The following is a 24,964-nucleotide window of genomic DNA, read 5'->3' as shown; positions in this document are numbered from 1 at the left end:
CAAAAGTGGGGAGATGCCAGCGTGGCTGTGACCCCACACCCGGGGGGCTCGGGGGGCAGCCCGGTGCGTGGGGAGGGGCTCCAAGGAGTCTGGGGGGTCCCCCACTCTTTGCACCCCATTCCCCCTCACCCCGCTCCTCCTCGGAGCCCCCTCCTCACGCACCCCCATTCTCGGACCCCCTTTCCCACGCCCCTCCCCCGCCCCACGCCCCCATCTCTTCCCGCCCTCCCTTCCCCACCTCCCCCCCAGCTCCTGTTCGCCCCCGACCCCCAAAACCCCCCTGAACCCCCCCAAACCCCCCTGAACCCCTCAAAGCCTCCGAGCCCCCCGCGCTCACCGCTCGCCGCCGCTCTGGCCCCGCCGGAAATGGCGCCGCGCGAGGGCTGCTGGGAGTTGTAGTTCCTTTGGGTGCCCCGCTGCCACCACCGGGGGGAGCCCCGAACGCCTCCCCACGCCCCCGTCCCCTCACTCAGCCCCTTCCCCACATCCTCCCTGTTCGCGTTCACCCCCTGAGCCCCCCAAGCCCCCCATGAACCCCCCAAAGCCGCCCGCGCTCACCGCTCGCCGCCGCTCTGGCCCGGCCCCTTTCCGCCGGAAGTGGCGCCGCGCGGAGGCTGCTGGGAGTTGTAGTCCCTCTGGACCCCCCGGCGAAGCCCCCCGCCCCACAAATGCCCCGACAAACCGCGCTGCGCCTCTGCCGCACTCCAAACATCGTGTGAACCCCCCCGAACGGCTTCCTGCACCCCAAATTTCCTTGTGTCCCGCCCTCTGCACCCCAAATCCCCGCGTTCTACCCTAAACATCCATGCGCACCCTCAGAACCGCCACCCGCCCCCCAAATGTCCACGTGCGCCCCCCAAATATCCACCTGCACCCCCAGATATCCGCCTGCACCCCAAACATCGATGAGCGCCCCCCAAATATCCACGTGCACCCCAAATATCCACCTGCACCCCAAATCCCCGTGTACCCCCCCAGAACCGCCTCCCACACCCCAAATCCCCCTGCTCCACACCCTTCCCCCCCCCCGCACCCCAAATACCCCCTCGGCCACCCAAAAGCAGCACCCCCCACGTCTCACAGCACCCCAAAGCTCTGCCAGCCCCCCCAAATCCCCCTGCACACCCCAAAAGCGTCCTGGGGTCCCCGTCCCATTGTGGGGGTGCCCTGTGAGGTGGGGGTGGCAGCGCCCTGGCACCGGGGAGGGCACGGCCGCATGGGGGGGTTGGGGATTTTGGGGGGGTTTGGGATTTTGGGGGGGTTTGGGGATTTTTGGAGGGGTTTGGGGATTTTGGGGGGGGTTGGGTTTTGGGGGGGCAGGGTACCCCAAAGGGGCCCCGCGGTGCCCCTCAGGCGGGGCAGCTGAACGGTTAAAGGAAGAGGAAATCCCGGCAGGAACACGGCCGGGGCCGGAGGCGCAGCCGGACAGCGGGAGGTGCCGGGGGACGGGGGGGGACCGGGGGGACCGGGGGGGAACGGGGGGACCGGGGGGGAACGAGGGGACCGGGGGACCGGGAGAGAACGGGGGGAACTGGGAGAGAATGGGAATGTGGGGGGAACCAGGACAGAAGGGGAGCCCCGGGATAGAGCGGGACCTGCTGGGACCCCCGGTGTGGGACTGGGAGAGAACAGGAACCCCGGGGGGAAACTGGGACCTGCTGGGAGCCTGGGGACATCCCGGAGCCCCCGTGTGGAACCGGGACGTGTTGGGACCCTCAGAGTGGAGCTGGGACGTGCTGGGAGCCCCAGTTTGGAACTGGGACGTGCTGGGAGCCCCAGTTTGGAACTGGGACGTGCTGGGAGCCACGGGCAGGACGATCCCGGCATGGAGGAGGTGAGCGGGCACTGCCCGTGCCGGGCACAGCGCGGGGCTGGCCCCAAACTGAACTGATCCCAAACGGGGCTGATCCCAAACGGGGCTGATCCCAAACAGGGGTCACACCCCGGGACTGACCCCAAACAGAACTGGCCCCATCCAGCCCCGGGACTAGCCCACCCGGGATTGGCCCCACCCGGGACTGGCCCCACCCGGGACTGGCCCCACCCGGGACTGGCCCCGCCGCTCCCGGGGCTCCCCGTGCCCGCTCCGCGGTGGAGCTCCCGCTGCGGGCAGCAGGACGGGGCTGGTGGCCCAGCGGGCCGGGCCGGTGGCCAAAGCTCATCCCTGTGCCAGGAGAGCCCGGTAGGTGCCACCCGCTGTGCCCCCGGTGCTGAACCGGGCACGGCCACCCCCACGGGCACCCCCACGGCCCGGGCCCCGCGCGAGGAGGAGGAGGAGGAGGAAGAAGAGGAGGAGGAGGATGACGAGGACGTGGCCGGTGACACCGAGGACATCCCGCTGCTGGCAGGGGCGGCCCCGCGACAGCAGCGCCCCGCCAGGTACCGGCACCGCACCCGCGCCACCCGCGGGGACACCGGGACAGCGGGACCGAGGGGACAGCGGGACCGAGGGGACACCGGGACTGAGGGGACAGCGGGGACACCGGGACCGAGGGGACAGCGGGGACAGCGGGGACAGCGGGACTGAGGGGACAGCGGGGACAGCGGGACAGCGGGGACACCGGGACCGAGGGGACACCGAGACTTCACCGTGCCCTTCCTCGCCCCGCAGTGAGGATGAGGACGGCTGGGAGGCCACCCCCTCTGTCGCCACTGTCGCCGCTGCCAGCGCGGACGGTGAGCGCCGCACCCCGCGCCACCACAGGTGCCACCAGCGCGCTGTGCCTGCCCTGATGGCAGTGTCGCTGTCGCTGTCCCCAGCGCGCGGCCCGGATCTCTTCGAGCGCCTGCAGCACGCCGTGAGCTCCCTGGAGCGCGCCGTGTTCTCCCGCCACCGGCAGCCCCCGCCGTGGCCGCCGCCCGCCCCGGGCTGGCACCGAGCGCTGCAGGTGAGGCACGGCACGGCCCGGCACGGCGGGCACGGAACCGGCCGGGGGAGCACGGAACCGGCCCGGCCCGGCACGGAACCGGCCCGGCCCGGGGGGCACGGAACCGGCCCGGCCCGGCCCGGCACGGAACCGGCCCGGCACGGCGGGCACGGAACCGGCCCGGCACGGCGGGCACGGCACGGAACCGGCCCGGGGAGCACGGAACCGGCCCGGCACGGCGGGCACGGAACCGGCCCAGCACGGACTGACCGGCCCGGCACCGGCAGAGCCTGCAGGAGCTGAGCCGGACACCGGGCTGGGCGCGCCGCTGGCGGCCGGAGGTGGCGGCGGGCCCGGGGCTCCCGGTGGAGGTGGCGGCGGCGGCGGCGAGGAACGCGAGCCTGCGGGCAGCGCTGGGCCAGCGGGACGAGGAGCTGGGCACGGCCGCGGCCGCGCTGCGGGCGCTGCGGGGCGAGCGGGAGCGCCTGCAGGGCAAGGTGGGTGCGGGACAGCGGCTGCCACCCGCGGGGTGTCACCGGGTGCCACCGGCGGGTGTCACCAGAGCGGTGCCGCTGCTGAGCCCCGTGTCCCGTTCAGGTGCGGGACCTGCGGGAGGCTCTGGCCAGGCTGGAGGAGCTGGGGGGGTCTGGCAGTGACGTCCTCGGGGTCGGTGACACGCCCGGGACTGGCGACACCTCCGGGACCGGTGACACTCCCGGGGCTGGTGACATCCCCGGGGTCGGTGACACTGCCGGGGTCGGTGACACCCCCGGGCCCAGCAGCCCCCCGGGGCACCGGGTGAGTGCGGGGCTGTGCCACGGGTGGGTCCTGCCCTGGCACGGGGCACTGGGGTCCCCTCCGCAGGATGTCACCCGGGGTGCTGGCAGGGCCGTCCCCCGGGTGACCCCCCCGGGCCGCTGCCCTCCATGTCGCCCCCTCCCCTGCAGCCCCGCGCGCCGCTGTCCCCACAGCCCTCGGCAGATCCCGGCCGGGAGCAGGAGGAGCGGCTGCAGCAGCTGCAGGGGTGAGTCCCCCCCGAGCCCCGAGTGAGTCCCCCCGAACCCCGAGTCCCCCCCGAGCCCCGAGTGAGTCCCCCCGAGCCCCGAGTGCCCCCCGAGCCCCCCGCCCCCGGGGACACTGAGGCACGGCCCGGTGCCCGCAGGGTGCTGGCGCGGCTGCAGGAGGCGAACCGGGAGCTGCTGGCGGCGCTGGGCGAGTGCAAGGGCGAGGCGGAGCGGCTGAGCCTGGAGCTGGGCTGGAGAGAGGCGCGCTGCAGCGGGCTGAGGCTGGCACTGCGCTGCAGGTGGCACAGGGGACACGGGATGGGGACGGGGGACACGGGATGGGGACAGGGGACACGGGATGGGGACACGGGATGGGGACAGGGGACACGGGATGGGGACAGGGGACACGGGATGGGGACAGGGGACACGGCAGGGGGACAAGGACAGCCCCACTGAGCTGCAGTGGGCTGCGGCTGGCACTGTGCTGCAGGTGGCACAGGGATGGGGACAGGGACAGGGACAGGGTGGGGACAGGAATGGATACAAGGATGGGGCAGGGGACAGGGATGGGGGACCTGAATGGGGACAGGGATGGGATCCAAGGGGTGGGATGGGATGGGGACAGGGATCAGGATCGAGACCGGGATCTGGATCAGGACGGGGACTCGGATGGCAATGGGGACAAGGATGAGGAATGGGGACAGGGACAGGGCTGGGGACAGTCCCCTGAGCCCCTCGTCCCCCAGCGAGCGCTGCGGGGGGGCCTACGCCGCCCTCCTGGACCTGGTGCGGGCAAGGATGGCACCGGAGGGTGGCACCCGTGGGGGTGAGTGACAGCGAGGGGACACCGGGGACACGGGGGGACACGGGGGCTGGGGGAAACTGGGGGGTTGTGAGGGTGGATACTGGGAATACTGGGGAGATACTGGGGGGATGCTGGGGAGCAATCAGGGAGGAGGCTGAAGGGATGTGTGAGGGGATACTAGGGGATGCACGAGGGATACTGGGAGGTACTGGGAGGGCTTCGGGGCATGCAGGGAGCTTGTGGGGCATCCCAGTGTCACCCACACCCCCTTGCGGGCACCCCCGGGCAGCGGCACTGCCCGGACCGTGCCCGGGAACCGCGGCGGAACCGAGCCCGGGCCGTGCACCGGGACCCGGCCCCGCCACACCGGAACCGAGCCCGGGCCGTGCACCGGGACCCGGCCCCGCCACACCGGAACCGAGCCCGGGCCGTGCACCGGGACCCGGCCCCGCCACACCGGAACCGAGCCCGGGCCGTGCACCGGGACCCGGCCCCGCCACACCGGAGCCCCCGGAGCCAGCGGAGCCGGACAGCCGTGAGGACCCCGCGGACAGGTACCGGGGGGCGCGGGGGTCCCGGCGCTGAGCCCCCCCGGGTACCCCGTGCCCACCGGCGCCGTGCCCGCCCCGCAGCCCCCGGGGGATGGAGGAGGGAGCGCTGCGGGAACGCATCCGGCGGCTCCGCGCCGAGCAGGCGGCGGTGGAGGGGTCCCTGCTGGACGCCCCCGAGCCCGCGGAGCCCCCCCGGGAGCGCGACCCCCGGGGCCGGGCGGAGCGGGCGCTGCGGGAGGCGCGGGCGCTGCTGCCCGGCTGGAGGCGGCCGGACAAGGAGGAGCTGCTGCAGGAGCTGGCGGTGCTCAAGGTGGGGCCGGGGTCCTTGCCTGGATCCCTCCCTGGATCCCTCCATGGATCCTCCATGGATCCTTCCCTGGATCCCTTCATGGATCCCTTCCCTGGATCCTTCCCTGGGACCCTTTGTGGATCCCTCCCATGACTTCTAAATGGATTTCTCCACGGATCCCTCCACGAATTCCTTCATGGATCCTTCCCTGGATCCCTCCTATGATTTCTTGATGGATTTCTTCATCGATCCTACTCTGAATCCTTTCCTGGGTCCTTCCCTGCATCCATCCATGGATCCCTTCATGGATCCGTCCCTAAATCCTTTCTTGAGTCCCGTCATTAATCCCTCCCTGGATCCTTCCCTGCGACCCTCCCTGGATTTCTTCATGGATTTCTCCATTGATCCCTCCCTGGATCCTTCTCTGGATCCCTTCATGAATTCCTTCACGGCTCCTTCCCTGAATCCTTCTCCGAATCCTTCCCTGGGTCCCTCCGTGGATCCCTCCCATGATTTCTTAATGGATTTCCCCATGGATCCTTCCCTGCATCCTGCCCTGAATCCCTCCCGGATCCCTCCCTGAATCCTTCCCTGGCTCCCTCCCGGTCCCTCCCCGGTCCCGTCCCTGTGTCCCCGGCCGTGCCTCAGTTTCCCCGCGGTGCCAGGAGGCGCTGGCGGAGCTGCGGACGCGGCTGCAGCTGGCGCAGAAGGAGAAGCGGGCGCTGGAGCTGCTGCTGGCCGCGCACGGGCCCCGCGAGGCCGCGCTGCGCCTGCTGCTGCGGGAGCGGCACCGGGAGCGGCACCGGGAGCGGCACCGGGAGCGGGAACCGGAGCGAGACCGGGACGGAGCCTCCGGCAGCAGCTCCGGCAGCAGCTCCGGCAGCAGCTCCGAGGAGGTGCGCATGGATCCCATGGGGAGATTCCCGGGATTCGGGGGATGCCGAGGGATGGGAGACACCGGGAATCTCTGCAGGAGGCGCGGATGGGCCGGGGGGCGGCGATGGCCCCGGGGAACCCCCCGGACCCCCGGAGGACGAGGGAGGAGCTGCTGCGGATCCGGGAGCGGTGAGGGACGGGAGCGGTGGGGCTGGGAATTCTGTGGGGCTGGGAATTCTGTGGGGCTGGGAATGGTGCGGGATTGGGAATTCTGTGGGATTGGGAACGGTGTGGGGCTGGAATTGTGGGACTGGGAATGGCGTGGGGTTGGGAATTCTATGGGACAGGATATTCTGTGGGGTTGGCAATGGTGTGTGGTTGGGAATTCTGTAGGATTGGGAATTGTGTGGGACTGGGAACTGTGTGGGATTGGAAATTGTGTAGGATTGGGAACTGTGGGGCTGGGAATGGTGTGGGGTTGGGAATTTTGTGGGATTTGGAATTGTGTGGGACAGGGGATTCCGTGGTGCCGGGAACGGTGCCGGGGCCGGGCACGGTGCTCTTTGGGCTCGGGGTGGCCCCGGTGACGTGCCCCGTGTCCCCAGCACGGAGCAGCTGCGTGGCCGTGCCCGGGAGCTGGCGCTGGCCCTGGAGCGGGGCAGCGCTGCCAGCCGTGCCCAGCAGGGACACAGCGCCAGCGTCACCCTGGAGCTGCTCCAGGCGCACAGGTGGGCACGGGGCCTCGGGACGGGGTCCCCTGGGTGTCCCCTGGGTGTCCCTTGGGTGTCCCTGGGTGTCCCTTGGGTGTCCCTGGGTGTCCCTTGGGTGTTCCTCGGTGTGTCCTGGGTGTCCCCTGGGTCCCTTCATTTCCCCTGAGTCCGTTTGGGTCCCTGGATCCCTGGAAACCCTGACTCCCCTCATTCCCCTGGCTCCCTAAATCCCAGAATCCCTGGATCCCCCAACTCCCTGACTCCCTAAATCCCCGGCTCCCTGATTCCCTGACTCCCCAAATCCCAAATTCCCCACATCCCCCCACTCCCCATCTCCCTAAATCCCAAACCCCCCAACTCCCCGAATCCCCCGATCTCCCCCCATCTCCCAAAATCTGCAAACCCCCCAATCCCCCACCTCCCTGACTCCCTAAATCCCCAGATCCCCCCATTCCCCATCTCCCAAAATCCCCACACCCCCAATCCCCCGGCTCCCCCGGTTCCCCCGCCCCGCTGACGGCCCGGTGCCGGTGCCCGGTGCCGGTGCCCGGTGCCGGTGCCCGGTTCCCGGTGCCGCCGCAGCTCGCTGGCTCTGGCGTACCGCGGGGCGCGGCGCAAGCAGGCGGAGCAGCTGCGGAGGCTCCGGGCGCGGGCGGCGGCGCTGCGGGGCCAGCACGGCCGCAGGGAGCGTGCCCTGGCCCGGACACTGCGGGAGCGGCAGCGCGGGGCGGAGACCTGCATCTAGGGACACGGGAATGGATGGGGACATCTGGGAATGCAGGGGACATCTGGGAATGCACGGGGACACGGGAATGCAGGGGACACGGGAATGGATGGGGACACGGGAATGCAGGGGACACGGGAATGCAGGGGACATCTGGGAATGCAGGGGACATCTGGGAATGCAGGGGGACACGGGAATGGATGGGGACACGGGAATGCAGGGGACATCTGGGAATGCAGGGGACATCTGGGAATGCAGGGGACACGGGAATGGATGGGGACACGGGAATGCAGGGGACATCTGGGAATGCAGGGGGACACGGGAATGGATCGGGAAACGGGAATGCAGGGGACATCTGGGAATGCAGGGGACATCTGGGAATGCAGGGGACACGGGAATGCAGGGGACACGGGAATGCAGGGGACATCTGGGAATGCAGGGGACACGGGAATGGATGGGGACACGGGAATGCAGGGGACACGGGAATGCAGGGGACATCTGGGAATGCAGGGGACATCTGGGAATGGATGGGGACATGGGAATGCAGGGGACATCTGGGAATGCAGGGGACACGGGAATGCAGGGGGACACGGGAATGGATGGGGACACGGGAATGGATGGGGACACGGGAATGCAGGGGACATCTGGGAATGCAGGGGACACGGGAATGCAGGGGACACGGGAATGCACGGGGACACGGGAATGCACGGGGACACGGGAATGCAGGGGACATCTGGGAATGCAGGGGACACGGGAATGCAGGGGACACGGGAATGGATGGGGACACGGGAATGCAGGGGACACGGGAATGGATGGGGACACGGGAATGCAGGGGACACGGGAATGCAGGGGACACGGGAATGGATGGGGACACGGGAATGGATGGGGACACGGGAATGCAGGGGACACGGGAATGCAGGGGACACGGGAATGGATGGGGACACGGGAATGCAGGGGACATCTGGGAATCCATGGGGACACGGGAATGCAGGGGACATCTGGGAATCCATGGGGACACGGGAATGCATGGGGACACGGGAATGCATGGGGACATCTGGAAATCTGTGGGGACATCTGGCAATATATGGGGAAATCTGGGAATACATGGGGAAATCTGGGAATACATGGGGAAATTCGGAAATCTGTGGGGAAATCTGAAAATCTATGGGGAAAATCCATGGGGAAATCTGGAAATATACGGGGAAATCTGGAAATACATGGGGAAATTCGGAAATCTGTGGGGAGACTCGGAAATCTGTGGGGAAATCTGAAAAATCTATGGGGAAATCTGAAAATCCATGGGGAAAATCCATGGGGAAATCTGAAAACCCGTGGGGATACACAGAAATCTATGGGGAAATCTGGAAATCTGTGGGGAGATTTGGAAATCTGTGGGGAGACAAGGAAATCCATGGGGAAACTCGGAAATCCATGGGGAAATCTGGAAATCTATGGGGGAATCTGGAAATCTATGGGGAAAATCCATGGGGAGCCCCGAAAACCCGTGGGGAAATCCAAAAATCTGTGGGGAAACCACAAAAATCACTGGAAGCCCCCAAAAATCGCCGGAGAACACCCCCAAAAAAAAACCCTGGAACCCCCCCCCCCAAACCCATGGAAAACTCCCAAAAAACCCCTGGAGACCCCCCCCAAAAACCCTGTAGACCCCAAAAAAACCCAGGAAGTGCCCCAGAAAACCCCTGGAGACCCCAAAAAACCCCCGGAGACCCCAAAGCTGCTGGAGAACCCCACAAAGAGCCCCGGGCCGGTTTGTCCCCGGGCTTGGGGACAAAGGCCGCGTCCCCCCCGCCGTGGCCCCGGTCAAAGGTGACAGCGGTGGCACATCCATATTCAGGAGGGGACACAGCGGTGACCCCGCGCTGCGGGGCCGGGGTGGGGTGGGCTCAGCCAGGCGGGAATTCCCACGGGATAGGGATCACGGGGGCGCGCGCTGGGCTGGGGAAACTGAGGCACGGGGGTGGGAGGGGATCTGTGGGGTGGGATTTATGGGGTGGGATGGGATTGATGGGATTGATGGGATCCAGGGGGTGGGATTTATGGGATGGGATTTATGGGGTGGGATCCATAGGAAGGGATTTATGGAATTGGATTTATAGGGTGGGATTTATGGGATGGGATCTATTGGACAGGATTGATGGATGGGATGGGATGGGATGGGATGGGATGGGATGGGATGGGATGGGATGGGATGGGATGGGATGGGATGGGAACCATGGGATGGGATTTGTGGGGTAGGATTTACGGGATGGGATGGGATCCATGGGATTGGAATGAAATTGGGATGGGGGGGTTTGAGTTGGGGGATTTGGGTTGGGGGATTTGGGTTGGGGGGTTTGGGATGGGGGATTTGGGATGGGGGGTTTGGGTTGGGGGGTTTGGGATGGGGGGTTTGGGAATGAGGGATTTGGGATGCAGGGACAATTCAGGATGCAGGGATTTAGGAACACGGGGATTGAGGGACATGGGGACAGGGCAGGACATGGGGACAGTTCAGGGATTCAGGGATAATTCCGGGCGCCACCTCCAACCCCAAATCGGGGTCACCTCAAGGCCTGGATCCCTCCCGGGCCACCGAGCGCCACCAGGGCGGTGCCACCGCGGCCACCGGTGCCACCGGGCCCGTCCCCACTGTCCGGTGTCCGTGTCCCTGTCTGGTGTCTGTCCGGTGTCCGTGTCTGGTGTCTGTGTCCGTGTCCATGCCCATGTCATGTCCGTGTCCCTGTCCAGTGTCTGTCCATGTCAGTGTGTATCCGTGTCCGGTGTCTGTCCGTGTCCATATCCAGTGTCTGTCCGTGTCTGGTCTCTGTCCATGTCAGTGTCTGTCCGGTGTCCGGTGTCCCTGGCCATGTCCCGTGTCCGTGTCCGGGGGTCCCGCTGCCCCCGGGGTCAGAGGTCAGGGCTCCGGGCTCGGCCCCTTTTGAGATTCAAATTCTCTTTGTGCGGGGCCAGGCCCCGTGACAGGCGGGGACAGCGGGGCCACCTCGGGGCTGGGGACAGCGGGGGACACGGCAGGTGGCATTGGGGACATGGCAGGTGGCAGAGGGGACACACGGCAGGTGGCAGCGGGGGACACAGGGCAGGTGGCATTGGGGACACAGGGCAGGTGGCACAGGGGACACGGCAGGTGGCAGAGGGGACACAGGGCAGGTGGCATTGGGGACACAGGGCAGGTGGCACAGGGGACACAGGGCAGGTGGCATTGGGGACACACGGCAGGTGGCATTGGGGACACGGCAGGTGGCACAGGGGACACACGGCAGGTGGCATTGGGGACACGGCAGGTGGCACAGGGGACACAGGGCAGGTGGCAGAGGGTACAGGGAAGGTGGCACAGGGGACACAGGGCAGGTGGCACAGGGGACACACAGGGCAGGTGGCAGAGGGGACACACGGCAGGTGGCACAGGGGACACACAGGGCAGGTGGCCGCCGCGAGTCCCCGGTTCGTGCCTCAGTTTCCCTGCTGGAAAGGCGGGGGGGATCATCCGGAGGTGTCGCCGCTCCTTGGGGTGACACTGGGGACAATGTGGGGACAATGTGGGGACAGCGAGGCTTGAACACCCAGATTGGCTGAAAATCGGGCATTTGACCCCAAAATCCCCAATTTCAGCCATGGGGCATCGGGGGGACAGACAGACAGACGGACAGAGGGATGGGGTGGAACTGATCCAATCCTGATCCAGTCCCAGTCCAGTCCCGATCCAATCCCAGTCCGATCCCAGTCCAATCCCAGTCCAATCCCAATCCAATCCCAGTCCGATCCCAATCCAATCCCAGTCCAATCCCAATCCAATCCCAGTCCGATCCCAGTCCAATCCCGATCCAATCCCAGTCCGATCCCAGTCCAGTCCCAAATCCACAGTGGGGATCCCCAGGCGATTTCACCCACTGAAAAAAATCCAGGATCATTTTTAGGATCTTTCCCTGACCCCCCCAAGGCCGGGTTTATCCTTTAGGAAGGATCTGGGATAATTTCTGGGATCTTTTCCTGCTTTTCCACCATCCCCGACCCCATCCCCATCCCCCACAAACCCCAAACCACCCCAAAACCCCCAGAGCCGCCGCAAACCCCAAAAAGGAGCCGGGAAAAACCTCGGAGCCTTCCCGGGGCCCTTTTGTGGGGTGGGAGCAGCGCGAGGAAGAGGGGTGGGAATGGGAATTATTTGGGAATTCGGGAATTTGGGAGCTGGATTTTCTCTGGGGGTGTGGGAATGGGAATTACTCAGAAATTCAGGAATTCGGGAAGGGTGGGAATGGGAATTATTGGGGAATTTGGGAGCTGGAATTCCTCCAGAGATCAAAAGTCAAAACAAACCCGGATCCAATTTCCGCCTTTGTTCCTGGAACGTTCTTTTGGGGTTTCCTTGGGGTTTGGGTTGGGTTTTTTCCCGGGGAATCCGAGGCCATAAATCCCAACCTGGCACGGGATTGGGATCCCCCAAAAGCCGGCCCCGTTCCCAGTGGATTTTCCAGGGGTTGTCCCATGATTTGGGGAATTGGGATCCTTTAAGGGCACCCTAAATCCAGGGAATTGGGGCACCCCACTCGTGGGGACATTGTGGGGACAGGGGGACTCTTGACCCCAAAATCCAGCCCCATTCCCAATGGATTTTCCAAGGTTATCCCACAATCTGGGGGTTTTTAGGATCAAATCCAAGGAATTTGGGGTTTAATCCCATTTATGGCCATCCCCACCACACCCCAATTCCAGGCTCAGCTTCGCTTTCCCCTTAATCCCGACCCCGAACACGGATCAGGAACTCCAAGGCCGATCCCAACCTGGCACCTCGGGGACACCGCCAGCTTTTTGGGGTCACTTTGGGGACTTTGCCCCCGCGCCCGGGGCAGGGCGGGGTGCCGGGGTCAGGCACCTTTTCCCGCTGGGATTATCCCGATTAATTAGCCCGGGTTAATGATTCCCAGGAATCCCAGCACCCACCGGGAGCGCTCCTGGACGGGTCCGACGGGTCCGACCGCATTGCAGCCGCCTTTGTGGGGCCGCGGGGACTTTGTGGGGCCGCGGGGGCCTTTGGGGCCGCGGGGACTTTGTGGGGCTGCGGGGACTTTGTGGGGTCTCAGGACATTATGGGGTCACGGGACTTTTCTGGGTTTCAGGACCTTTTGGAGTCTCAGGACTTTTTGGGGTCTCCTGACTTTATGGGGCCATGGATCTTTTTGGGGTCTCAGGAATTTATGAGGTCTCAGGACTTTGTGGGGCCATGGGACTTTATAGGGTCTCAGGACTTTATGGGGTCATAGGACATTTTGGGGTCTCAGCACTTTATGGGGTCACTGGACTTTATGAGGCCTTTTTGAGGTCTCAGGACTTTATGGGACCATGGGACTTTTTGAGGTCTCAGGAATTTATGGGGTCACAGGACTTTTTGGGGCTGTGAGATTTTATGGGGCCGCAGGGACCTTTTGGGGCCATGGGGACTTTATGGGGTCATGGCAGTTTTTGGGGTCTCAGGACTTTATGGGGTTACGGGGCTTTATGGGGCCACAGGATTTTTTCCTGGTACAATGTGGGGCTCCCAGTACAACGCCAGGCTGCTCCCAGTTTGATGCTGGGATCCCAGCTCGATCCCAGTTTGATCCCGGATTCCCAGCTCCGTGCTGGGATCCCGGTGCCACGTGGGGCTCCTGTCCCAGTGCCAGGTTCCTGGCACAGTGTGGGGCTCCCAGTTTGATCCTGGGATCCCAGTTTGATCTTGGGATCCCAGTGCCAGACTCCCAGTCCAGTCCTGGGTTCCCAGCCCCATCCCGGTTTCTCAGCCCAATCCCAGTTTCCCAGTCTGATCTCGGTTTCCCCGTTTGATCCCAGTTTCCCAGCCCCATCCCGATTTCCCGGTCCCATCCTGGTTTCCCAGTCTGATCCCCGTTTCCCGGTCCCATCCCGGTGTCCCAGGCCCATCCCGGTTTCCCAGTCTGATCCCCGTTTCCTAGCCCCATCCCAGTTTCCCAGCCCCATCCCGGTGTCCCGGCCCCATCCCGGTGTCCCAGCGCTCCCGGTGCCGGCCGAGCCCCGGGGGTGCCCGAACCGCCGCGGGGGCCCGGGAGGGGCCCCGGCCGCCGCCTCCGGTGCCCGAACCGCGCTCTCCATCCCCGCTCCCGCCGGCCCCGGTGGCCCCGCCGGTCCCCGTGGCCGTTCCCGACGCGCGGGGCGCGGGGGGCGGGGGGCGGCCCCGGTGCGGCGGCGGCGGCGGCGGCGGGGCCGGGACCGGGGCAGGACCCGGGAGCGGAAGGGGAGGAGGCCGGGGAGGAGCATCCAGGGCGGCCACCGCGGCAGCGGCTGAACTTTGCTCTTTCACGGGAGGCGGGGAGAGCCCCGGGGCTCGGCGGAGCCGGTCCCGCCGCACCCGCAGCCGCACCGGCACCGGGCTGCGAGCGGCGGCGGGGCCCGGAGAGCGGCGAGGGCGAACCGGGGCAGCGCCGCCTCCTTCCTCCTCCTCCTCCTCCTCTTCTCCTCCTCCTCCTTCCAGCCGGTGCCGCGGAGCGCAGGAGCCACCGGGGGCGGGAGCGGCCCCGCATGCGGCCGGTGCCCGCGGGGGGATGCGCCGCGCCCCGGCCCCGCCGCCGCCGCCGCCGCAAACTTTCCGCGGGGCCGTGAACCGGCAGGAGGAGGAGGAGGAGGAGGAGAGCGACAAATCCCTGAGGGGGCGACCCCAAAAAAAAACCTAAAAAAGAAAAACTCCCCCAAAAAGCGGCGCTTTTCCCAGCCGGCGGTTCCTCGGTAAAACTTACCGAACTCGGCGCGGGGAAACACCGGGAGAAGAACCGGGAGAGGAAGAACCGGGAGAAAAACCGGGAGCAGAACCAGCACCGGGAGGGGAAGAACCGGGAGAAGAACCGGGAGCAGAAGCAGCACCGGGAGGGGAAGAACCGGGAGAAGAACCGGGAGAAGAACCAGCACCGGGAGGGGAAGAACCGGGAGAAGAACCGGGAGGGGAAGAACCGGGAGCAGAAGCAGCACCGGGAAGGGAAGAACCGGGAGAAGAACCGGGAAGGGAAGAACCGGGAGCAGAAGCACCGGGGGCAGAAGCAGCACCGGGCAGAGAAGAACCGGGAGGAGGAGAAGCACCGGGAGAAGCAGCACCGGGAGAAGCAGCACCGGGAGGAGCACCGGGAGGAGCAGCAGCACCGGCAGGCTCCGCTCGATGCGGCGCTGAGCCCCCGCGGCCCCGCGGAGCCATGGCCATGGTGGCCGGCGCTTGGGGCGAACCGAACGGCGGCGGAGCCGGTGGCACCGGAGGCGGCGGCGGCGGCGGAGCGGAGGAGGCGGCGTCCCCCGGCGGCGGCGGCAGCGACGCGGAGCACGGCGAGGAGGAGCGGCCCGGGGCCGGCGCGGACTGCGTGGTGTGCGGGGACAAATCCAGCGGGAAGCACTACGGCGTGTTCACCTGCGAGGGCTGCAAGAGCTTCTTCAAGCGCAGCATCCGCAGGAACCTCAGCTACACCTGCAGGTGACAGCGGGGACGGGGGGACAGCGGGGACAGGGGGACAGCGGGGACAGGGGGACAGGGGGACAGCGGGGACAGGGGGACAGCGGGGGGGCAGAGCGGGGACAGCGCCAGGAGAGCGGGGGGACAACTCGGGGATAGCGGGGGGACACCGCCAGGGGAGCGGGGGACAGAGCGGGGCCACCCCGAGGGAAGCGGGGGAACAGCCGGGAGGGGGATCCCGGCTGGGGATGAGTTGGGGTCTCGGTGTGGTGGTGCTGGGGGTGTCCCAGTACAAACCAGTGGCTCCCAGTACAGCTCGAGTGTCTCCCAGTACAGACCAGAGGCTCCCAGTGCGAATGAGGGCTCCCCAGTGCAGCTCGGTACAGCGCTCCCAGTTCAGCCCAGTGGCTCCCAGTTCAGCTGAGGTTTCCCCCCAGTCCATCCCAGTATCCCCCAGTCCATCCCAGCATCCCCCAGTCCATCCCAGTATCCCCAGTCCATCCCAGTTTCCCCCAGTCCATCCCAGCATCCCCCAGTCCATCCCAGTATCCCCCAGTCCAGCACGGTTTCCCCACCCCCGGCCGCCCCCATTCCCGGTATTCCAGGTCCTTCCTCCGGCCGCATTCCCGGTCCATTCTCGGTGTTCCCGCTCCATTCCCTGTCCATTCCCGCTCCATCCCGCTCCATCCCGGCCCATTCCCGGTCCATTCCCGGTGTTCCCGCTCCATCCCGCTCCATTCCCGGTGTTCCCGATGTTTCCGGTCCATTCCCCGTGCTCCCGGTCCATCCGGGTCCATCCCGGTGTTCCCGGCGCTCCCGGCATTCCCGCGGTGTCCGTGACTCACGCCGGGCACGGCCGGGATCCAGCGGGAGCCGCGGGAATGCCGGGAGCACCGGGATGGACCGGGAGCACCGGGATGGAGCGGGATCCTCTGGAATACCGGGAGCGGGATCCGGGATACCGGGAGCGGGGATCCCCTGGAATTCCGGGATACCGGGAGCGGGGATCCCTTGGAATTCCGGGATACCGGGAGCGGGGAATGCTCTGGAATTCCGGGATACCGGGAGCCGGGATCCCCTGGGATTCTGGGATAATGGAAGCGGGGATTCCCTGGAATTCCGGGATACCGGGAGCCTCTGGAATTCCGGGATAATGGGAGTGGGGATCCCCCGGAATTCCGGGATCCCTGAGGAATCCGGGATGGGATCCCCGGAAACTTCAGAGCCTCGGGAATTCCCAGAGTTTGGAACGGGGGAGTCCCCGGTCCCAGGCTGCTCCTGGAGGGCAGAATTCCCGAATTTCTGAGGGTCCCCATTCCCTCATCCCGGCTCAGGGAGGGCTCTGGAATTTTTAGGAGAAGGGAAAAGGATCCGGAATCATCCAGGAGCCATTGGATCCAATCCCGGCTGGAATCGACTCCCGATCCTAAATTGATCCCAGATTTTTTTGGGGAAAAACTCCCCAAAATTATCCTGGATTTTTTTTTCCAGTAGATAGAACCACCCGGATAATTCCTTGGAATTTTGGGAAAAGCTCCAAGAAATATCCCAGATTTTTCCCAGTGGGTAAAATCACCTGGATGATCCCACCACAGCCTTGGAATTTCGGGAAAAGCTCCCAAAACTCATCCCAGATTTCTCCCAATCCCAACAGGAATTCCCTCAATCCTTCCCCAGCTCCAGGGGTGGAAAGGGCCAGAATTCCAGGCTGGAAAACCTTCCCAAAAAAATCCTCCTGGATTTGTCCCAATGGATAAAATCACCGGGATAATTCCTTGGAATTTTGGGGAAAGGTCCCAAAATCCTCCTGGATTTGTCCCAATGGATAAAATCACCGGGATAATTCCTTGGAATTTTTGGAAAAGCCTTCCAAAATTACCCTGATTTTTTTCCCAGTGGATAAAATCACCGGGATAATTCCTTGGAATTCCGGGAAAAGCTCCCAAAATTCCTCCCGGATTTTCCCCAAGGGCCGAACCCTCCCCCGCCATCCCAAAAATCCCCTCCGGAGTTTCCCAATGGGAAAGGCGGCAGCGAGCTGGGAAATTTGGGAAGCTCCGAAAGGCCCGGGCTGTGCTAATGACTTAATTAGGGCGGGTAATTAGCGGGAGCGATAATTAAAGGCACTTTGAATATGCAAATGAGCTCGGGGCCGCTTTGGATTCCCGGAACAAAAGCGGGATCCTGGAGCTTTGTTCTTCTGGAAAAGCCAAAAATTCCCAAGTCACTTCCTGGCTTTTGAAATTAAAAAAAAATGGGAAAAAACCCTCTGGAATATCCCAAGATTCCGGCGATTCCCAAATCACTTCCAGGCTTTTAAATTAAAAAAAAAAAAAATAGGGAAAAAAACTTCAGGAATCTCCCAAATCCCAGTGCTGTCAGCCCTTCCCTATCCCTTTCCACTGGGAAAAATCCAGGATAATTCTGGGGAGCTTTTCCCAAAATTCCAAGGAATTATCCAGGTGATTTTATCCACTGGGAAAAATCCAGGATCATTTTGGGGAGCTTTTCCCAAAATTCCAAGGCTGTGGTGGGATCATCCAGGTGATTTTGTTTATTGGGAAAAATCTGGGATATTTCTGGGGAGTTTTTCCCAAAATTCCAAGGGATTACCCTGGGAGAAAATCCGGGATAATTTCTGGGGAGCTTTTCCCAAAATTCCCATGAATTATCGCTGTAGTTTTATCCACTGGGGGAAAAAAAAATCCAGGATAATTTTAGGATCTTTTCCTGCTGCTCCCAGCCCTTGGAGGATCTCCTGGGTGTTTTCATCCGCTGGAAAAAAAAAAAAATATCCGGGATAATTCCCATTTTTTCCCGGTTCTCCGAGCCCTTCCCGGCCGTTTTCTGGGAATTCAGGCCTGGATGAAGTCGTCAGAGCCGCTCCTGATCCTGCTTTTCATCGGGATCACGTTCCCGGCCACGCTGGGAATGTTGGGGATGAATTAATTCCGTGTTGGGATTCCAGAAAGATCCGTGGCAGGATTCCCGCGGCTCCGGCCTGGAATTCATCCCAAATTCCCTTTTCCCGCCCCAATTCCGGCTGGGAAGGGATTTCCCGCTCTGGGATCAGCCTGGAATGGGATTGGGGGGGTTTGGAGGGGGAGGTTCTGCGTGGGAATGGGAGGCAGGAGCCTTTCCCAGGGATTTGGGGAATTTTGGGATGAATCCATGGCCAGGACCCCTTTTCCAGGGATTTTGGACCCCTTTTCCAAAATTTTGGGAATTTTGGGATGAATGCGTGAGCCAGGACTACTTTTCCACGGATTTTGGGAATTTTGGGATGAATGCGTGAGCCAGGACCACTTTTCCACGGATTTTGGGAATTTTGGGATGAATCCATGGCCAGGATCCCTTTTGCAGGCTCTGAGGAATTTTGGGAATTCTCTCCTTTATCCCAGAATCCCGTGGGATTTGGGGCCAGCGCTGCCTGAGGCATTTCAGGCCCAGCCCCGCAGGAAATTCCTGAAATTCCTTGGAATTCCTGGAGCCGCTTCCATGGGACCACCAACAATTAAATCCCAAAAACTTTCCCAGAGGTGGCAGGGATAGGGCTGAAAATCCAGTGGGATTTTTTGGGATCATGATGAAAATCCAGTTGGATTTTTTGGGACCAGGATGAAAATCTGATGGGATTCCTTAGGATTGGGATGAAAATCCATTGGGATTTTTTTGGGATCAGGATGAAAATCCAGTAGGATCCATGCGGAATCAGGATGAAGATCCCTGTGGGATCAGTATAAAAATCCAGTGGGATTTTTTGGGATAATGATGAAAATCCAGTTGGATTTTTTGGGATTGGGATGAAAATTTGATGGGATTCTTTAGGATTGGGATGAAAATCCATCGGGATTTTTTTGGGATCAGGATGAAAATCCAGTAGGATCCATGTAGGATCAGGACGAAGATCCGTGTGGGATCAGTATAAAAATTCAGTGGGATTTTTTGGGATCATGATGAAAATCCAGCTGGATTTTTTGGGATCAGGATGAAAATCCAGTAGGATCCATGTAGGATCAGGATGAAGATCCCTGCGGGATCAGTATAAAAATCCAGTGGGATTTTTTAGGATCACCATAAAAAAAACCCCATCAGCAACAACCATTCCTGGAAAATCCCATAAAAATTTGAGGGAACAGGCTCTGGATTTGCGGGATGGATTTGAGGGGGGCCTGAAATTCCCGGGAATTCCGTCTGATCCCGAGAATTCCCGCAGATCCAACCGGGACTGCCAGATCGACCAACACCACCGGAACCAGTGCCAGTACTGCCGCCTCAAGAAGTGCTTCCGCGTGGGCATGAGGAAGGAAGGTAGGGAAAAATTCCCGAGGAATCCCGGGAATTTCGGGAATGCCAGGTTTTGGGGGAAAAAAATCGGTTTTTCCCATTTTTTGGGGATTTTTGGGGGATTGGTGCAGGGTCAGAATGAAAATTCAGAGATTTTTTGGCATCAGGATGAAGATCCAGTAGGATCCGTGTGGGATCGGGATAAAGATCCAGTGGGATTCTTTGGGATCAGGATGAAAATCTGTTGGAATTTTTTGGGATTGGGATGAAAATCTGGTGGGATTTTTTGGTGTTGGGATGAAAACCCAGTAGGATCCATGTAGGACCAGTGTGGGATCAGGATAAAAATCCAATGGGGTTTTTTGGGATTGGGATGAAAATCTGATGGGATTTTTTTGGATCACAATGAAGACCCAGTAGGATTTTTTGGGATCAGGATGAAAATCCATTGGGATTTTTTGGATCACGATGAAAACCCAGTAGGATCCATGTAGGATCAGGATGAAGATCCAGTAAAATCCGTGTAGGACTGGGATAGAAATCCGATGGGATTTTTTGGGATCTTGGGATCACAACGAAAACCCAGTAGGTTTCTTTGGGATTGGCATGAAGTCCCAGTAGGATCCATGCAGGATCAGGATGAAGATCCACTAAGATCCGTGTGGGATCAGGATGAAGATCCAGTAAGATCCATTTAGGATTGGGATAAAAATCCGATGGGATTTTTTGGGATGAAATCCGATGGGATTTTTTGGGATGAAAATCCGATGGGATTTTTTGGGATCACAGTGAAAACCCAGTAGGTTTCTTTGGGATTGGGATGAACTTCTGGTAGGATCCATGTAGGATCAGGATGAAGATCCAGTAAGATCCATTTAGGATTGGGATAAAAATCCGATGGGATTTTTTGGCATCTTGGGATCACAACGAAAACCCAGTAGGTTTCTTTGGGATTGGGATGAACTTCCGGTAGGATCCATGTAGGATCAGGATGAAGATCCAGTAAGATCCATTTAGGATTGGGATAAAAATCCGATGGGATTTTTTGGGATGAAATCCGATGGGATTTTTTGGGATGAAAATCCGATGGGATTTTTTGGGATCACAGTGAAAACCCAGTAGGTTTCTTTGGGATTGGGATGAACTTCTGGTAGGATCCATGTAGGATCAGGATGAAGATCCAGTAAGATCCATTTAGGATTGGGATAAAAATCCGATGGGATTTTTTGGGATCTTGGGATCACAACGAAAACCCAGTAGGTTTCTTTTGGATTGGGATGAACTTCCGGTAGGATCCATGTAGGATCAGGATGAAGATCCGTGTGGGATCACGATGAAATCCCTATGGGGTTTTTTTTGGCCTCGTGATGAAGATCCTCCCCCTCCTCCCCCTGCAGCCGTCCAGCGGGGCCGAATCCCCCCGAGCCACTCCAGCAGCAGCCCCAACCCCCTCCCGGCCGGCGACTTCTTCAACGGGCAGCCGGTGTCGGAGCTGATCTCGCAGCTGCTGCGCGCCGAGCCCTACCCGGCGGCGCGCTACGGCTCGCAGTACGCGCAGCAGCAGCAGCCGCCGGGCAGCGTCATGGGCATCGACAACATCTGCGAGCTGGCCGCCCGCCTGCTCTTCAGCACCGTGGAGTGGGCGCGCAACATCCCCTTCTTCCCGGAGCTGCCCGTGTCCGACCAGGTGGCCCTGCTGCGGCTGAGCTGGAGCGAGCTCTTCGTGCTCAACGCGGCGCAGTCGGCGCTGCCGCTGCACATGGCGCCGCTGCTGGCGGCCGCCGGCTTCCACGCCTCGCCCATGTCGGCCGAGAGGGTGGTGGCCTTCATGGATCAGATCCGAGTCTTCCAGGAGCAGGTGGAGAAGCTCAACCGGCTGCAGGTGGACTCGGCCGAGTACAGCTGCCTCAAGGCCATCGCGCTCTTCACGCCCGGTGCGGGGTTGGGGTCGGGTGGGAGGGGTTGGGGTGGGGTCTCCTGAGGGTTTGTGGGGTTGGGGATGGGTAGGGAGAGGTTGTTCCAAGGGTTTGTGGGGTTGGGGATGGGTAGGGAGAGGTTGTTCCAAGGGTTTGTGGGGTTGGGGTCGGGTGGGAGGGGTTGGGGTGGGGTTTTCTGAGGGTTTGTGGGGTTGGGGATGGGTAGGGAGGGGTTGTTCCAAGGGATTTCGGGGTTGGGGATGGGTAAGGAGAGGTTGTTCCAAGGGTTTTCGGGGTTGGGGTCGGGTGGGACGGATTGGGGTGGGGTTTCCTGAGGGGTTGGGGATTGGTAGGGAGAGGTTTTTCCAGGTTTTTCTGAGGGTTTAGGGACTTGGGATTTTGAGAGATTCTCAATGGATTTGGGGATATTCCCTTGGGGATATTCCCAATGGATTTTGGGAGATTGGATTTTGGGATCTTCCAAATAGATTTGGAGATATTCCCAATGGATTTTGGGATATTCCCAGTGGATTTGGGGATATTCCCAATGGATTTGGGGATATTGGATTTTGGGAGGACATTCCCTTGGGGACATTCCCAGTGGATTTGGGGATATTCCAAATGGATTTGGGGATATTTCCAATGGATTTGGTGATATTCCCAATGGCTTTTGGGATATTCCAAATGGATTTGGGGATATTCCCAACGGATTTTGGGCTATTTGCACTGGGTTTGGGGATATTGGATTTTGGGAGGACATTCCCTTGGGAACATTCCCAGTGGATATTCCAAATGGATTTGGGGACATTCCCAGTGGATTTGGGGATATTCCAAATGGATTTGGGGATATTGGATTTTGGGAGGACATTCCCTTGGGGACATTCCCTTGGGGACATTCCCAGTGGATTTGGGGACATTCCCAATGGATTTTGGGCTATTTGCACTGGATTTTGGGCTATTCCCAATGGATTTGGGGATGTTGGATTTTGGGAGGACATTCCCTCGGGGACATTCCCTTGGGGACATTCCCAGTGGATTTGGGGACATTCCCAATGGATTTTGGGCTATTTGCACTGGATTTTGGGCTATTCCCAATGGATTTGGGGATATTGGATTTTGGGAGGACATTCCCTTGGGGTCATTCCCAGTGGATTTGGGGATATTCCCAATGGACTTGGGGATATTGGATTTCGGGAGGACATTCCCTGGGGACATTCCCTGGGGACACTCCCAGCGGGTCCCCCGCCGATCCCCGCCGCCCTCCAACCGCGCTGCCGTTGCCTTGCAGACGCCTGCGGGCTGTCGGACCCGGCGCACGTGGAGACGCTGCAGGAGAAGGCGCAGGTGGCGCTGACGGAGTACGAGCGCTCCCAGTTCCCGTCGCAGCCGCAGCGCTTCGGGCGCCTGCTGCTGCGGCTGCCCGCGCTGCGCGCCGTGCCCGCCGCCCTCATCTCGCAGCTCTTCTTCATGCGCCTGGTGGGCAAGACGCCCATCGAGACCCTGATCCGCGACATGCTGCTGTCCGGCAGCACCTTCAACTGGCCCTACGGCGCCGGGCAGTAGGGACGGACGGACGGACGGACGGACGGCGGGATGGACGGATGGACGGATGGATGGACGGATGGATGGATGGATGGACAGATGGATGGACGGCGCGATGGATGGATGGACGGCGGGATGAGCCGGAGAACGGGACGGGCCAGAGAACAGGACGGGCCAGAGAACAGGATGGGCCGGACAATGGGACAGGCCGGACAATGGGACAGGCTGGACAATGGGACAGGCTGGACAGTGGGACAGGCTGGACAGTGGGACGGACTGACAGTGGGATGGATGGATGGACAGCAGGACAGGCTGGAGAATGGGATGGGCCAAACAACGGGACAGGCCAGAAAATGGGACAGGCTGGACAATGGAGCGAGCCAGAGAACGGGACAGACGGACAGCAGGACAGGCCAGACAATGGGACGGGACAGACAATGGGATGGGCTGGACAACGGGACAGGCCGGAAGATGGGACAGGCTGGGACAATGGGATGGGCCAGAGACAGGACAGACGGACAGCAGGACAGGCCAGACAATGGGACGGGATGGACAATGGGACAGGCTGGACAGCGGGACCAACAGACAACAGGACGGGCTGGACGACAGGACAGACAGACAGTGGGACAGGCCGGAGAACAGGACGGGCCAGACAGCGGGACGGACAGACAGCGGGACAGCCTGGGCAGCAGGACAGACAGACAGTGGGATGGGCTGGATAACGAGACAGACGGACAAGGGGACGGACGCTCCCCGGGAAGGGGATTGGGATTCTCCACAACGCCGGCGGCTCCCGGTCCCGCCGGAACGGGGACGCGCCCTCGCGGGTTGTGCCTGGAGAGTTGTGGGGTTGGCACCAAAGGTTTTGGGGTCCTGGTGTTGTCCCGAAAGGTTCTGGGATCCTGGCGTTGTCACCGGAATTTGTGGAGTTCCAGCATTGGCCCAAAACATTTTGGGGTCCTGGCGTCGTCACAGGAATTTGTGGAGTCACGGCATTGTCCCCAAAAGTTTTGTGGTCTTGAGATTGTCCCCAAAAGAGGTCCCAGTGTTGTCCCAAAAAGTTTTGGGGTCCTGGTGTTGCTCCAAAATGTTTTGGGGTCCTAGTGTTGTTCCCAAAAGAGGCCCCAATGTTGTCCTCAAATTGTCCCTGAAAGTTTTGGGGTCCTGGCATTGTCTCCAAGAGTTTTGGAGTCCTGGCGTTGTGACCAAAGGTTTTGGGGTCCTGAGGTTGTCCCCAGAAGAGGTCCCAATGTTGTCCCCAAAGGTTTTGGGGTACTGGTGTTGTCCCCAGAAGAGGTCCCAATGTTGTCCCCAAAGGTTTTGGGGTCCTGCTGTTGTCCCCAAAAGAGGTCCCAATGTTGTCCTCAAATTGTCCCTGAAAGTTTTGGGGTCCTGATGTTTTCCCCAAAAGTTTTGGGGTCCTGGCGTTGTCACCAAAGGTTTTGGGGTCCTGAGGTTGTCCCCATAAGTTTTGGGGTCTGGGTGTTGTCCCCAAAAGAGCTCCCAATGTTGTCCCCAAAAGTTTTGGGATCCTGGCGTTGTCCCCAGAGTGGCCCTAAAGATGGAGGGGACACACAAGGGACAGAGACCCCCCCCAGCTGGCACCAGGATGAGCCAGGATTTCAGGATTTGGGATTTCAGGATTTGGGATTTTGGGATTCCGGGACCACTCCCAGCCGATGGAATCCTCGCTCGCCATATAAACTCATTAATTAACGCCAATTAAAGACCTTTCCTACAACCCTGGTCTGCAATGAGCCAGGATTTGGGATTTTGGGATTTGGGATCTCAGGATTTGGGGATTTGGGATTTCAGAATTTCAGGATTTGGGATTTCAGGATTTTGGGATTTCGGGATTTGGGATCTCAGGATTTTGGGATTTCAGAATTTCAGGATTTGGGATTTCAGGATTTTGGGATTTCGGGATTTGG

General features: G+C 61.4%; 2 protein-coding genes across 2 annotated transcripts; both read left to right on the top strand.

The window, feature by feature from the left end:
* Positions 1-1,519: 1,519 nt before the first annotated feature.
* USHBP1 (USH1 protein network component harmonin binding protein 1) lies at positions 1,520-7,936 on the top strand. Its single transcript, XM_064396202.1, has 15 exons — positions 1,520-1,834; positions 2,174-2,379; positions 2,612-2,676; positions 2,761-2,888; positions 3,155-3,364; positions 3,465-3,665; positions 3,815-3,891; positions 4,030-4,170; positions 4,618-4,697; positions 4,966-5,230; positions 5,309-5,537; positions 6,182-6,412; positions 6,490-6,581; positions 6,998-7,120; positions 7,685-7,936. The coding sequence occupies exons 1-15, from the start codon at positions 1,826-1,828 to the stop codon at positions 7,845-7,847; spliced, it is 2,220 nt and encodes a 739-aa protein (XP_064252272.1). The 5' UTR covers positions 1,520-1,825; the 3' UTR covers positions 7,848-7,936.
* Positions 7,937-14,920: 6,984 nt separating this feature from the next.
* Positions 14,921-24,774, top strand: NR2F6 (nuclear receptor subfamily 2 group F member 6). Its single transcript, XM_064396206.1, has 4 exons — positions 14,921-15,309; positions 19,505-19,599; positions 20,973-21,509; positions 22,780-24,774. Exons 1-4 carry the CDS (start codon positions 15,038-15,040, stop codon positions 23,052-23,054), a joined length of 1,179 nt encoding a protein of 392 aa, XP_064252276.1. The 5' UTR covers positions 14,921-15,037; the 3' UTR covers positions 23,055-24,774.
* Positions 24,775-24,964: the final 190 nt, after the last annotated feature.

This window comes from Passer domesticus, chromosome 21 (genome assembly GCF_036417665.1).
Source record: "Passer domesticus isolate bPasDom1 chromosome 21, bPasDom1.hap1, whole genome shotgun sequence".
Taxonomy (NCBI): Eukaryota; Metazoa; Chordata; class Aves; order Passeriformes; family Passeridae; genus Passer; species Passer domesticus.
This window is presented reverse-complemented; position numbering and strand designations above follow the sequence as displayed.

Coding starts and splice junctions, on each gene's coding strand:
- USHBP1 (XM_064396202.1), top strand. Junction 2,677..2,760: donor CGCCGCTGCCAGCGCGGACG/GTGAGCGCCGCA, acceptor CGCTGTCCCCAG/CGCGCGGCCCGGATCTCTTC. Junction 3,666..3,814: donor GCAGCCCCCCGGGGCACCGG/GTGAGTGCGGGG, acceptor CCTCCCCTGCAG/CCCCGCGCGCCGCTGTCCCC.
- NR2F6 (XM_064396206.1), top strand. CDS start 15,038: ATGGCCATGGTGGCCGGCGCTTGGGGCGAACCGAACGGCGGCGGAGCC. Junction 15,310..19,504: donor AACCTCAGCTACACCTGCAG/GTGACAGCGGGG, acceptor GAATTCCCGCAG/ATCCAACCGGGACTGCCAGA. Junction 19,600..20,972: donor CGTGGGCATGAGGAAGGAAG/GTAGGGAAAAAT, acceptor CTCCCCCTGCAG/CCGTCCAGCGGGGCCGAATC.